The sequence below is a fragment of the Schistocerca serialis genome, chromosome 12, assembly GCF_023864345.2.
Source record: "Schistocerca serialis cubense isolate TAMUIC-IGC-003099 chromosome 12, iqSchSeri2.2, whole genome shotgun sequence".
Classification (NCBI taxonomy): Eukaryota; Metazoa; Arthropoda; class Insecta; order Orthoptera; family Acrididae; genus Schistocerca; species Schistocerca serialis.
This window is the reverse complement of record NC_064649.1, coordinates 39977513-39992036: the sequence shown is the minus strand read 5'-3', so window position 1 is coordinate 39992036 and position 14524 is coordinate 39977513. Positions and strand designations below refer to the sequence as shown.

The 14524-nt window shown below is 40.2% G+C and overlaps 1 protein-coding gene across 6 annotated transcripts in view; it reads right to left on the bottom strand.

Annotated features, from left to right (window-relative positions):
* The window catches only part of LOC126428139 (bifunctional purine biosynthesis protein ATIC), a 97416-nt gene that overhangs the window by 59945 nt on the left and 22947 nt on the right, over positions 1–14524 (bottom strand). For all 6 annotated transcript variants that reach the window (XM_050090046.1, XM_050090047.1, XM_050090043.1 and 3 more), the window contains exons 3-4: positions 11928–12131; positions 492–647 (exon numbers count right to left, since the gene is read on the bottom strand). In XM_050090046.1, the coding sequence (XP_049946003.1) occupies positions 492–647; positions 11928–12131 (360 nt within the window). The remainder of the gene's footprint in view (positions 1–491; positions 648–11927; positions 12132–14524) is intronic.

Below are 14524 nucleotides of genomic sequence, written 5' to 3'. Positions count from 1 at the left end.
CCTACCGCTCAAAGTCCTTACTTTCTACTCCGCGTGTTGCTGTTGTTTTGATTTTCCCATTTATAATCCTGGCACAAACACTTTTTCATTTGTATGTTGCACAAAAACAATGCAGTATCTGCCACATCAGCATCTGACATCTTTATTTGGATCACAAAATTGTGTCTCTGGCCAATCGTTTACGCAGCTTGCAAAGTATAGTAACCAAACAAAACAATTATTCAGCACAGACCAGCCACAGCACCAAAATTTACAATGTACTAACTGAAGATTGAAATATGTATCATGCCAAGAAAAGACGGGTGAAAGCCCAAAATGGAGATTGACGTAAATAAAAATAAGTAAAAAAGTGGCTGGTTGTGGTATTCCTTAAAATAATATCACTATGCTGCTTTATGCTATTAGTGTCTCTGACAGCTAAATTTAACCAAGTACACTAGGAAGATACCTGCTACTTTGGAAAACAAAATACCAAATATTGGATGACTTACCAATGTCAATGTTTTCCACAGCATCAGGAACTGTGACATCAGATCTTGCAACAGTCTTGACAAATGGGTACAGGTTACACACAACCACTCTTATCAAGTTGTAGCCCTGCTTCTTCAGATCAGCTTGATCAGAATCAGTTAAACGTGCTAGGATACCTGAAACATTGGAAATTTTATGTTGTACTTCAGTAAAAGATGTTTAAGTGCAGCTCATTCACCAAATCACCGAGTGAGGTGCTGCAGTGGTTAGCACGCTGGCCTCGCATTTGGGAGGACAAACATTCAAATCTACGTCCCATCACCCAGATTTATGTTTTCCACGATTTTTCTAAATTACTTTCCGTCAAATGCCCGGATGGTTTCTTTGTAAAGGGTATGGCCAGTTCCCTTCCCCATCCTTCCCTCATCTGAGCTGGTGCCCTCTCTGTAATGATCTCAATGTCAACGGGGCATTAAACCCTAATCTTCCTTCCTAATAATCTTACAACTATATTATTGCTATTACTTTAACAATGATGAATTTCCAGACTTATTAGTTGTTATTCAACTGCAGAATGTTGAAGCAAGCTGTACTGTAGTGGTTATCACATGGCCATGCAGCATGTCATTATATTAAGGGAGCAACAATTAAGCACCTCCTCTTCTAAAGGCAGTCTTGTTGCAAATCATATGAACCTCTTCCTCAATAAATAATACAAGGGAAAGGAGAGATTGCTCCTCTCACCATAAAGATCACACATCGAGTTGCAGGTAAGCACGATGAAAATACTGTTGCACACTTAGCTTTCAACCAAAGCTTTCTTCAGAAAAGGAAACACACATTTACTCGTTCAAGCAAGCACACCTCATGCACACACGACCACCATCTACGGCAGCTCGGACCAGGATGCCCGGTATTCCAGGTACATAATCCAGGCATTTCAGACCTGGCTGCTGGAGATAGCAGTCATGAGTGCATAAGGTGTGCTTGCTTGTATGAATGAATGTGTGTCTTCTTTTCTGATGGAAGCTTTGGCCAAAAGCTAATTGTGTAACAGTATTTTCACTGTGTCTGCCTGCAATTCAATGTGTCATCTTTAAGGTGAGTAGCAATCTATCCTTTTCCTTATATATTGCTGATATTCCAACGTGGAGTTTCCATTATTTGTTCCTCAATAAATGCTAGTCAACGAAAGACGAAGCCTGATTCAGCACTCACCATTATGTTTCACTGCTCGACTGTCTCCATTATCCCAGACAATTTCTATCTGATTTGGCTCAAGTTGACTGATCTTGGTTATACGGTGCAGAGGCATATAACAGCTGACTGGTTTTCAAAGATGAAGAGGGATAGAGTAAAGAAGACTTAGGTCCCAAGATATTGAAGTTGGATCTGAAGAAAGCAATTTGAGAGCTCTAGGAAAAGAACGTATTGGCTGTCATAGAATACCATCTTTGGCACTGAAAGTCCAAATTTAATAGCCAGATTGGCTGAGGCAGTAAACGGAGTTTATGACACAGGAATTTGTTCTCAGGACCTACTTAACACTGTTCTAGTATCTTTATCAAAAAAGAGTAACATAAAAGAATACAAAGACTATTGGACAATTAGTTTTTTTAAGTCATTACGGAGAACTGAAAAGAAAATTGAGGAAAATATTGAGGAAGGCCAGAGTGGGTTCAGAAACAATAAGGGAACCTGAGGTGCTACAGATTGTCTGGGCATGACTGGAGAATGACAAATCAACAAGAAGGTGTCTACTCATTTTATCGACTGGGAGAAATCTTTCAATAAGACTCAACTGGAGTATACTGCTGAGAATTTTAAAAGGTGTTGGTATAGACTGGAAAGATAGAAGGTTAATAAAGGAAATGTACACAAAGCAAAGGTGATGTGAGCAGGGAATGATGCTAGAGAAGAGATGAATACTAGAAGGAGTGTAACGAACATCGCACACTATCATCATAGCTATACAACATACAGTGTGAGAAGGCTAAGTCATAACACCCCTTATCTCTCCCCAACCCTAATAGATACAAAGATGCTGTTTGGACAGTGAATTGCAGGGACAGAGGCTACTTGAATACTTCATGTTTCATGTTTGTGCCATCTTTGTTTTTTTTTTTTTTTTTTTTTTTTTTTTAATGGAACCCTATGTTAAATTTTATCGTAACATGATGAGCTTAGAAAGACAATTTCAAATATGTGCATATGATAATACTTAGGCAAATAGTTGTTGAGACACAGATATGTTCCCATATCGTATTCGTCCTTCGAAGCGGCGTTGTCCAATGCGGCCTTTCCTGTTGACCAATGAGGAACTTAACAGGGAAGACGTTGTTTTCCTGCTTCTCAATAACGGCGCAAGGTGACGCACAAGGTAGCTGGAGAGAAGGGTATAAATGTGCTGCTGGGGTAATGAGACATCGCATTTCCATCACAGTTTCTTGGAGCAGACATGTACACTAACGAAGAAACGTTAGATATGCTTCTAGTGTATGGTGAAAGCAGAAGAAATGCTGTTAGAGCAATAAAGCAATATGGAGAGCTGTATCCTGATCGTGAGCATCCTATGCACCAGCTTCTTGCACATATTTGCAAGAAACTACTTGAATCGGGATCAAGGAACACCATACAGAGAACAAGGCAGAAAACTGCAACTGGCGAGGTACATGAAGAGGGCGTTCTAATGCTGGCACATAACAACCCTACTGTTTCATTACAACATATCGCCTCGGAATGAGGTGTAAGTCAGAGAAGTGTTCTACCCATATTGCACTGGCATAGATTTCACCCTTTTTATCTCTCATTACATCAAGCACTCTCCGGTATGAATTTCGAACGCTGCTAGGAATTTTGCTGGTTTGCTCTGCAGTGCCTATAAGATGATCCAACGTTTTTTCAATGGGTGCTTTTCACTGATGAAGCGACTTTCACCAACCATGGTAATGTGAATTTACATAATATGCATTACTGGTCAATAGAGAACCCTCATTGGCTTCTACAGATACAGCATCAACAACCGTGGAGTGTTAAATGTGATTTGAGACTTTCTCGGCGTATTCCATTCGTGAAATCTTCTCGGGTGATCAGCCGAGTAAAGGCGTCGTCTTCTCGCAACGTTTCGAGGGGTTTCGTACCCATCATCTTCGCTTGAAGATGATGGGTACGAAACCCCTCGAAACGTTGCGAGAAGACGACGCCTTTACTCGGCTGATCACCCGAGAAGATTTCACGAACCGTGGAGTGTTAACGTGTGGTGCGGCATTGTCGGAAATGTCATTGTGGGGCAGTACGACATTCCGGGTATACTAAATGGCAATAACTATGCACAGTACCTGCAAAACATTCTGCCCATTTTGCTGGAAGAGGTACCACTAACTACGCATCAGTGCACGTTGTTCCAACATGACGCTGTCCTGCTCACTCTTCCCATATGGCTACAGAGCAGTTAAATGGAAAGTTCCCAGATTGCTGGATAGGACAACATGCTGAAGTGGAGTGGCCAGCCCGGTCTCCTGATTTGACCCCTCTTGATTTTTTTCTGTGGGGAACAATCAAACAAAGTGCGTGCTCAAATACCACGTACGCCAGACGATATGAAGCAACGTATCATCGAAGCGTGCGCCGATATCTCACGTGACACCCTCACAGCCGTTCACAAATCATTCGAACGGCGACTACAAATGTCCATTACAGCAGAGGGGAAGCATTTTTAGCACATGCTTCAGTAAAGTTTTGTATCATGTACAGTATGTATTTTGCATCTTTGTGCGTATTTGCTTCGTATTGTGATCAATAATAAATATTTTCAAATAAAAAACAAATACATACAAAATAATTGTTACCAATAAGGGCCTCCTCATTTACATTTGTATTTCTGTTACTTAAAATGTATTAACATCTTGTATTTTTTTTAAACTGTATATTGCCTACTATTTTGGTATCACAGTTGCCAAATAACTGAATAATATTTGCGCAACATCATCAGTTAATTTTTGTTCAAAATATCACAGTATGTATTTCTATTGTCAGGTAAATGGGTGTGGTGTTTGTGTAAGGACGGACTCACGACGTTTACCATGTCCTCTACACAACAAGAAAGGTCACATTGGACAACGCTGCTTCGAAGAACGAACACGATACGAGAATATATCTGTGTCTCAAAAACTATTCGCCCAAATATAATGATATACACATATTTGAAACCGCCTTTTTAAGCCCATCATGTTACGCTAAAATTTAACATAGGGTTACATTTTTAAAAAAACCAAAGATGGCCTCATATCTCTGTAATAAAAAATAGCACAAACATGAAATGTGATGTATTCAAGCAGCCCCTGTCAGCTGCAATTCACTGTCCAAACGGCATCTTTGTATCTATTACGGTTGGGGAGATACAAAGGATGTTATGACTTAGCTGCTTCACCCAGTATATGGACAAAAAGCAAGGCCATAGAGGATGCAAGTAATATTTTAACTGAAGGAGAAAGGATAAAGACTATAAAAGCAGTGCTCATGGAATCATACGAGCTACAGAAGATGTTTAAGAGTACTGCAAGAAAGGGCAAGGCGTATGCAATCAACATAAATAAAGGAAAGACAAAAGAGATGAGAATAAGCATGAATCAAGCTCCAGTTAACATTTCTTAGGCGGGAAAAAGAAAGCACAACTAAATCCTTCATGTATCTGAGAAGTTTAATGACATGGTACTTAAGCTACAGAGAAGAAACAAGGAGAAGGATATAGACGGGAAATAGAGCACTTGACAAGGTGAAGTAGTTACTAACATCTGCAAGACTTTGAATCGAGCTCAGCAAAAGACTTGCTAAATGTTATGACTGGAGTGTAGTGTGATACAGGAGTGAACCATGGACAGTTGAGAGAGAGAGAGAGAGAGAGAGAGAGAGAGAGAGAGAGAGAGAGAGAGAGAGAGGGGGGGGGGGGGGGGGGGGGAGATAAAGATATTCAGAAAGTTTTGAAATGGGGCTATGGAGAATATTGCTTAAGATGAAGTGGAATAGGAGAAGAAAGAAGATTACTGAATGTGATCAGTAAGAGGAAAAAATCTTGGCTGTGACATATACTGTGTAGGAATTGTCTACAACAAAGAATTATAGAGACAAAAGGAGAGGCAATAAGAGGAAGTGGTAGGAAGACATACAAACAAATGAAGGAGGTTGCTTGCGAACAGGGCATGATGCACAGACTCCAGTTGAAACCTGTCATAAGATAGATTCACCAAAGAAGACATTTCTAGTGGTACACTATCATTCCAGGTATCTATACCTTGGCTTTCCTACTTTTTCACAAATATTTCAGTCCACAGAGTATTTCTATACTGCAACAAGTGCATCACTGAAGTGAATTAGACTATGTATTCAAGACATCTGAAGCTCCATCTGCATTGGAATAAAACGTGAATAAGAATCAGCATACAGAAAATTATCTTCTAATCAAGTTGTGCCACAAACTCTTCTTCTCCTCAATGCTTCTCAGTGCCTCCTTATTAGATACGTGATCTATCCATCTAATCTTCAGCATTCTTCTGTAACACCACATTTCGGAAGTTTCTATTCTCTTCCTGTCTAAACTAGTTATCGCCCATTTTTCACTTCCATATATGGCTACACTCCATACAAATACTTTCAGAAAAGACTACCTGACACTTAAATCTGTACTTCATATTAACAAATTTCTCTTCTTCAGAATTGCTTTTCTTGCCCTAGCCAGTCTACATTTAATATCCTCCCTACTTAGGCAGTCACCAGTTACTTTGCTTCACAAACAGTAAAACTCATTTACTACTCTAACTGTCTCATTTCCTAAGCTAATTCCCACAGCATCACCCGATTTAATTTGACCATTTTCCATTATCCTCGTTTTGCTTTTGTTGATGTTCATCTTATATGCCCCTTTCAAGACACTGTCCATTCCATTCAACTGCTCTTCCAAGTCCTTTGCTGTCTCTGACAGAAAGTTTTAATTTCTTCTCCATGGATTTTAATACCTACTCCAAAATTTTCTTTTGCTTCCTTTACTGCTTGCTCAATATACAGATTGAATAACATTGGGGATAGTCTACAACCCTGTCTCACTCCCTTCCCAACCACTGCTTCCCTTTCATGCCCCTCGACTCTTATAACTGCTATCTGCTTTCTGTACAAATTGTAAATAGCCTTTCATCCCTGTATTTTACCCCTGCCACCTTCAGAATTTGAAAGAGAGTATTCCAGTCAACGTTGTCAAAAGCTTTCTCTAAGTCTACAAATGCTAGAAACGTAGGTTTGCTTTCCCTTAATCTATCTTCTAAGGTAAGTCACAGGGTCAGTATTGCCTGAAGTGTTCCAACATTTCTACTAACTCCAAGCTGATCTTCCCCAATGTCGGCATCTACCAGTTTTTTCATTTGTCTGTAAAGAATTCGTGTTAGTATTTTGTAACCATGACTTAATAAACTATTATTTCTGTAGTTTTTACATTTGTCAAGCACCTGCTTTCTTTGGGATTGGAGTTGTTATATTCTTGAAGTCTGAGGGTATTTCACCCGTCTCATACATCTTGCTCACCAGATGGAAGAGTTTTGTCAGGGCTAGCTCTCCCAAGGGTATCAGTAGCTCTAATGGAATGATGACTACTCCAAGGGCCTTATTTTGACTTAGGTCTTTCAGTGCTCTGTCAAATTCTTCACACAGTATCATATCTCCCTTCTCATCTTCCTCTACATCCTCTTCCCTTTCCATAATATTGCCCTCACGTACAGTTTCCTTGTACAGACACACTATATACTCTTTCCATCTTTCTGCTTTCCCTTCTTTGCTTAGGACAGGTTCTCCATCTGAGCTCTCGATATTCATACAGGTGGTTCTCTTTTCTCCGAAGTTATCTAATTCTCCTGTAGGCAGTATCTATCTTACCCCTGGTGATACATGCTTCTATATCCTTACATTTGTCTTTTAGCCATCCCTGCTTAGCCATTTTGCACTTCCTGTTAATCTCATTATTGAGACTTTTGTATTCCTTTTTGCCTGCTTTGTTTACTGCATTTTTACATTTTATCCTTTCACCAATTAAATTCAATATCTCTTCTGTTACCCACAGATTTTTACCAACCCTCATCTTTTCCCCTACTTGATCCTCTGCTGCCTTCATTATTTCATCTCTCAAAGCTAGCCAGTCTTCTTCTACGTATTTCTTTCCCTGTTCCTGTCAATCATTCCTGAATGCTCTCTCTCAAACTATCTACGTCCTCTGAGTGTTTCAGTTTATCCAGGTCCCATCTCCTTAAATTCCTACCTTTTTGCAGTTTCTTCAGTTTTAATCTATACTTCATAGCCAACGAATTGTGGTCAGAGTCCACATCTGCCCCTGGAAATGTCTTGCAATTTAAAACCTCGTTCCTAAATCTCTACCTTGCCATTATATAATTATCTTAAACCTCCAAGTGTCCGCAGGCCTCTTCCACACATACAACCTTCTTTCATGATTCTTAAGCCAAGTGTTAGCTATGATTATAGATCCAATTTTCGATTTTTTTTAACTTGTTGGTTTGGACAGTCCTGATATATTTTGCATTTTCAATTGTTTCGAACATTTAGTTTATTGTTGACAGTCAAAAAGATTGGTGAATTTCTACTTTCGAAAAAGATGGATTAAAGAATTTGGATCAAATTTTATTGAAAAATAGGATAAAGTGCAGCACTGCATTCAAAATGCTGACTGTAGTTTTTGGCGAATCTACTACGAGTACAACAAGAGTTGACGAGTGGTATAATCCTTTGACATAGGGTCGAGAAAATGATGACCGCCATGGGTGCCCTAGCACATGAATTGCTGATGACAATGCAGAAGGAGCAACGAAAATGGTTCTGGAAAAATCACTGAGTCACCATCAAAGAGATTGCTGATGATGTTGGCATTTCCTTTGACTCACGCCAAATTTTTTTTAATGTTTTGGGCATGAGATGTGGAGCAGCAAAGTTTGCTGAATTTCGAGCAAAACTGAAGTCAAATGGACACCGCTCAGGAACTGGTGAATAAAGTCGACAACAATCCAGAACATCTAAAGAATGTTTTAACAGGTGATGAAACATAGCTGTGCGGGTATGACAACACCAATCATCCCAAAGGAAGCTGTGTGAATAGCTACGACTGAAAAACATTTAACAAGTTCGATCGCATGTGAAGGTTCTTCACCACTGTTTTCTTCAATTACAACGAGATTGTGCATCACATGTTCGTGCCTTACGGTCGTATGGTCAATAAGGAATACTTCCTGATGCGCCATTGATGTGAAGCAATCCAAAGAAAACAACAAGAGCTGTGGCAACACCACTCGTGTAAATTGCATTATGATAATGTTCCTGCTCACGTTTCAAGGCTTGTTCGTGATTTTTTGGCAAGAAACAAACATGTTGCTGCAACCACTGCATTCGCCTGACATGGGCCCCTGCAGCTTCTTTCTATTCCCATGGCTGAAGAGAACCATAAAAGGAAGTATTTTTTCCACCATTGAAAACAACAGAATCACTGAAAGAGCTGAATACCATAACCGGAAAGTGAGTTCCAGAAGAGCTTCCAAGATTGGAAAAAGCACTGGCAGAAATGTATTATATCTGAGGGGGATCACTTTGAAGAGGACAAAGTTGATATTTAGGAATAAATATAGATTCTTTAAGGAAAACAAAAAATTCCATTACCTTTAGATCACATCTCGATGTCAAAGGTGCTTATGGGATCTGGCATTACAGCTACTTAACTATGTGTGCCTCCATAGTTCAACGGTCTGTATCCTTCTCTGATATGCAGACGATACAGGTTCAGTTCCCAGTGCTGTCAGGGATTTTTCCTCAGTGAGTGAACTGGAGCATGGTGCACTACTCAGCCTCAGGATAGCAACTGAGGAGCTACTCAAGTGGGAAGTGGAGGCTCCAATGTTCAGAAAGCCGACTGGCTAGAGCAGCGTCTTGACCCCATGCCCCTCTGTACCACATCCAAATGACGCGATCGACAAAGGATGATACAGTGGTCAATCAGGCCATAATGTGGAACTTTTTTTTTTTTTTTTTTCCCTGGCATTACCTTAAATGAAACCTGTGTTATGATCTTAACACAAAAAAAGTTTTCATAGCATTCCAATGCTTTAATGCTCATCCTCATATGTCTCTGGCATTCCATACACTGCAACTCTGAGTTGCTACCAGACACCAGAGTAAACTGTTACAGTATTGGGGGAAGGGGGGGGGGGGGGGAAGGTTAGATTACATGACCACAAGAAATGCATAGATACACGTGAAGGGCAAACATTTTCAACATCCACTGTCATTTTTAAATTATTGCAATTTTGTAAAAGTATTTTTGTAGTTTTTTTGAGTTATTTGAGAAAAGTGTTTGACATTCTCTGATTAACTGAAGATGAAAAATGAAACTTCGTTTCATCTTACAGAGCATGTGACTACTCAAACTAATCACTACTGGTACTCCTAAAACCCCTGCATTGTGCTTTAAGCTCCTCTCCATAACAACATTATTAGAGTTTTGTGTGCAGTTTCTGGTAGTCAAATTTTACTGCATTCTGTGTGTCACAAGCCTCATCAATCGTGGTCTCTATTCATGAAGCCTTCGGAAAAGAGCACACAGTAAGCAGAAGTTGTGGCTGCCACCTGTTTGTGATTTTTTATCTATTGGGATATTTAAAAGGAATGGTGCACAAAAATAACTTTACTGACTGAATAGGAATACACACCAAAGTGAGCTGTCACAGAACTGTGCAAAGTAAGTTTCAATATATGAACAAAACCTTAGATTAAAGTGTGATACTGGACCATCCTGCTACCCCCCCCCCCCCCCCCCCCCAATCTTGGTTTGAATGACAGACTGATCTGTAGCATAACAAAAGGTCTAAGACTGAAATACTGATAAATTGGCTGTGAGTTGACAAAACAAACAAATGTGAAAGCCAAATAAAGATTGAGTTAACAGACCGATCTGTTGAATAGTGTGCTGTTTATGTCAGCACTACGTTGAAACAGACTTTCCAACATAAAAACTAAAATTCCAAGGAAAATTAAGAAAACATGTATTAGATAATGGGCAAGCTTCCAAAGAGTATTTTAATGCACATACGTCATCCATAAATTACTACGTAGCTCTTTCCCAAGCATGTAATAGAGGTGCAGACAACCAGACAGTCACGTTATTGTAACCACCATCTATTTTCAATGTCAATACGCATTAGCTCCTCAAAGGTGACAGATGGCTGCACTCGCAATGGAGGGTATATAAAGAATGTCGCCAGAAAACAGTGTAGTTGTTGCTGTAATGTTGAAATTGAGCAACATATCTGACATCCAAAAGGTCATTACATTGGCTTTCGGCCCAAGGGCGGAAGCACTTCCAAAATGGCTAAGTTGTCAACTATTTGCATGTCACTGTAGTTAAAGTATACTGTGCTCAGCAAAATGCACTATCCGAGACCAGTGCCGAGACAACTGTGGGCACCACGTGCCACAGATGACAGGGGTCAGTGATAGCTGTGGAGATGTGTACAGGCAGACAGACACGCAACTGCTGAGCAACCAACTGTGCCCAACTGAGGGATAACCGACAATGTCTCAATAATAACCGTCCAGCAAAGGCTGCCAAGTACGGGCGTCTGCAGCAGGTGCCCGGCTAGTGCACCCGTGCTGACTGCTGTTTATCAGTGACGAAGGCTGGAATTCACACAGAAGTACTTCAACTGGATGCCCTCCGAATGGCAACAGGTGGTCATTTCGGGTAAATCACGTACTACGTTCCATCAGACAGATGGCTATAGGCATGTACAGCACGAAATGTTTGTAAGCAAACACCCCGCAACCAGGAGGAAGTGTGTTTTCTTGGCGTTCTCTATGTGACTGTAAGCACGCATCTATCGCTGCGGACCATGTCCACCCCTACATTCAGTTTGTTTTACCTCGGCAAAATTGCATCCGCCGGCAGGACGATGCAATGTGTGACACAGCTAACAGTGTACGCGCACGGTTTGAAGAGAACTGGGATGAATTTACCGTACTCCCCTGGCCACCAATCTCCCCTCATTTAAATCCAATCAAGAATCTGTAGGATCACCTCAAACTGACTGTTCATGCCATAAATCTCAACCAAGAAACCTAGCACAGCTGACCACAGCACTGGAGTCGGCACGGCTCCACATACTCGTCGGTACCTTCCATAACTTTTCCCGCACATCTCGCACTGCGAAGGTGGAAATTTGAGGGTTTTGATGGGTGGTCACATTAATCTGACTGGATGGTGTAATTATAATTAATGTCAGTGCACACTAGTGAACTGTTCTCTGAATGTTTGTTTGCTTGTGTTCATTTCCACTAACTCCAGTGGAAAATACACTTTAGAAACGATGTGCAGAATGTTTACTGAATCTAAAGGCAGTGTCCTGCTCAACCCATCCACTCACCTCCGTGCACCGCCGGGTGCAAAGTCTTCACCCTCCCACCCAGCATTTCGGGTGCGCCGGTAATTTCTGCCACATCCTTGACTGCGAGCTTGGCGTCACGCAGTGCCTTGGCCGTTCCACCAGATGCTACCAGAGTCAGACCCAGGGAGTGCAGCTTTTCTGCCAGGGAGACCAGGCCCGTCTTGTCGGAGACACTCAACAGAGCTGAAATCATAAAAAATTCTGATGACTCCTACAAAGTACTTAGAATTTCACATTATTTGATCTACATATTCGATTGTACCCCATATTAAATATGCTTCAACCAAAAAATTGAAAGAGCGGAGCTGGAAGAATACATAACAATGCTAAAATTTTCTACTAACAAGCCCCACTGAGCGAAAGTAAGGACTTACAGAAAGTGCAGAATGGAATACATAGCGCTACAAGATTTTGGTGACTAACACAAAAGTAATCAATATTTGGAGATAGCATAATAGATAGCTGCTAAACACAAGAGAGAGTTTGCAGTGACCCATGGCACCCACAATGTGTGGCATCTCTTATGATTCCTTACCTCTGAACGACGTGGAGCCGAAAAAGAAATAGTAAAGTCAACTATAATTTATTGAAGTAATACTACTCGTTGTGGTGAGGCTATAAAAGCTTAGTGCAAAGGTCCCGAGTTCGAGTCTCGGTCGGGCACACAGTTTTAATCTGCCAGGAAGTTTCGTGGCTGTTGAAGTTTGCATGTGGGGGAAACTGAGTCGGTTGGTGACATGTAATGAAGAAAATTGGAAAATATATTTTGAATGGTTAATTCTAAGTGAATGAGGAACATAAAAATGATGTAGTTGAGACTACATGTTCACTACAAGAAATAATTGCAGGGAACAGACTGCGTTTGCAGACATAAAGAATAAAATAAAATAAAAAAACCATAGTGGGAAACTGCACTTCACCTTAGTAAATGATCACAATTATACACAAAAAGAAAAGTAATCCCACAAGTTCCAAAAGACATTAAAAAAACTCTTCTGGCTAGGAAGCAATATAAAAATGTTTATTAATAACAACAATAATAAAAGTAATAATGTCATGTGGTTCACAGATGGCCTTTCAATTTGAAACTGCTTTTAAGGCTTCAATGTTATTACCACAGGTTATTTCTCACGGCACTTTTCATTTGGCCTTCATGAGGCACTGTGCGCCTCATTCCATTCAACACTAATTCCAAGTGGTCACTGGGTTTCAACCTGGAACCTCTACAGCAATAGCCAAGGATCTTCGTCTCCAAACAACTGAAGCCATCATTATAAACAACTGTCAGGGTATAAATACATCAAAAGTAGATCTGTATAGGCAAAGAAAGCTTTTTCAACAACAGTGCTTCGATTGTGTCGTACTGAACTAGATCCGAAGAGAGAAAGGATCTCCTGAAAGTAAGTTGGCAGTGCAGCATTGGCAAGGAATGGAATGTGCACCAAGGTAAAATAAAACAGATCAATCTTGAGGCATAGATTGTGACTGATGTTCCAGCCCACTTCCACTGGCCTTCATGACAATGCAGGTCTTTAACTGTCCAGTATATATGCAGTTCTCTGTAGGTACAGCAGCATTAGAGGCCAAACGATTCAGTCAGTTGTGACTTGTCAAGCAAAGGGAGCTCGAGTAGTCAGCCATGTTTGAATCCTGCCTAGAGAGTGACCATAAAACACAAACTGAAAAAACTGAGGTCTTGGCCCATATGATTTCATATTAAAGGTACCCTTAAATGAGCAAACTTGTTTGTTAAATGAGCCCAACTAGCTGTGGATTTGTCAAACAAGCCTGTACACATAGTTAGTTTAACCTCACTTTGAAGCAGACACTGCTCGTGCTTGTATTTTCTCAATAGTAAGAATGATCAGAAATGTAGACAAAGCAGTCACTGACTTTGACACCGTGTTTAAAGAGGAAGAAAACAAGATGCTGGTATAGGGAATGGTTTAAAATTATAAATATTTACATGAAAACCTGTGTAGTGGAAATGTTACACTCTGAAACTGATGATTACATCAGCTTTCCACAGATGGACAGTGAAACGTTTAACAACTTGTTTAGAGTTACTTTGCCCTCACATTGAAAAAGAAGACATGCATGAGAAAATTTAGTATCTTCTATCTGCTCCTCTAATGACAGTTCATTAAAATACCACAACATAGGTACAGATAGGCCGCACCACCCATGAGAACTTTGAGTTCTTTTATTTCATTGCACTCCCACTTTAATGGGTACAATATTTATTCCATTCAGAACCTCTTCCTGCATAATATATGGCTGGGAAATATATGATACCTGTACCATTTTGGTAATATCAGTACTATTTTGTTTTTACTCTTTATCATAGTTTCCATCATGTGGAAACTCACGATACAACAAGATACATTGTAAAAGAACCATTTTTCACTATACATAAGAGGTGAACCATTAACACAAATAATTTCTTCCATCTTGTCAAACTTTCCTTCAATCAAAACTTCTCACAAAGATGTAAACATAACATACGTTTGACAAGCATATCGGACAGATACCATACACTTCAAATGTTTGGGAAACATAGTACATTTACACAAGTT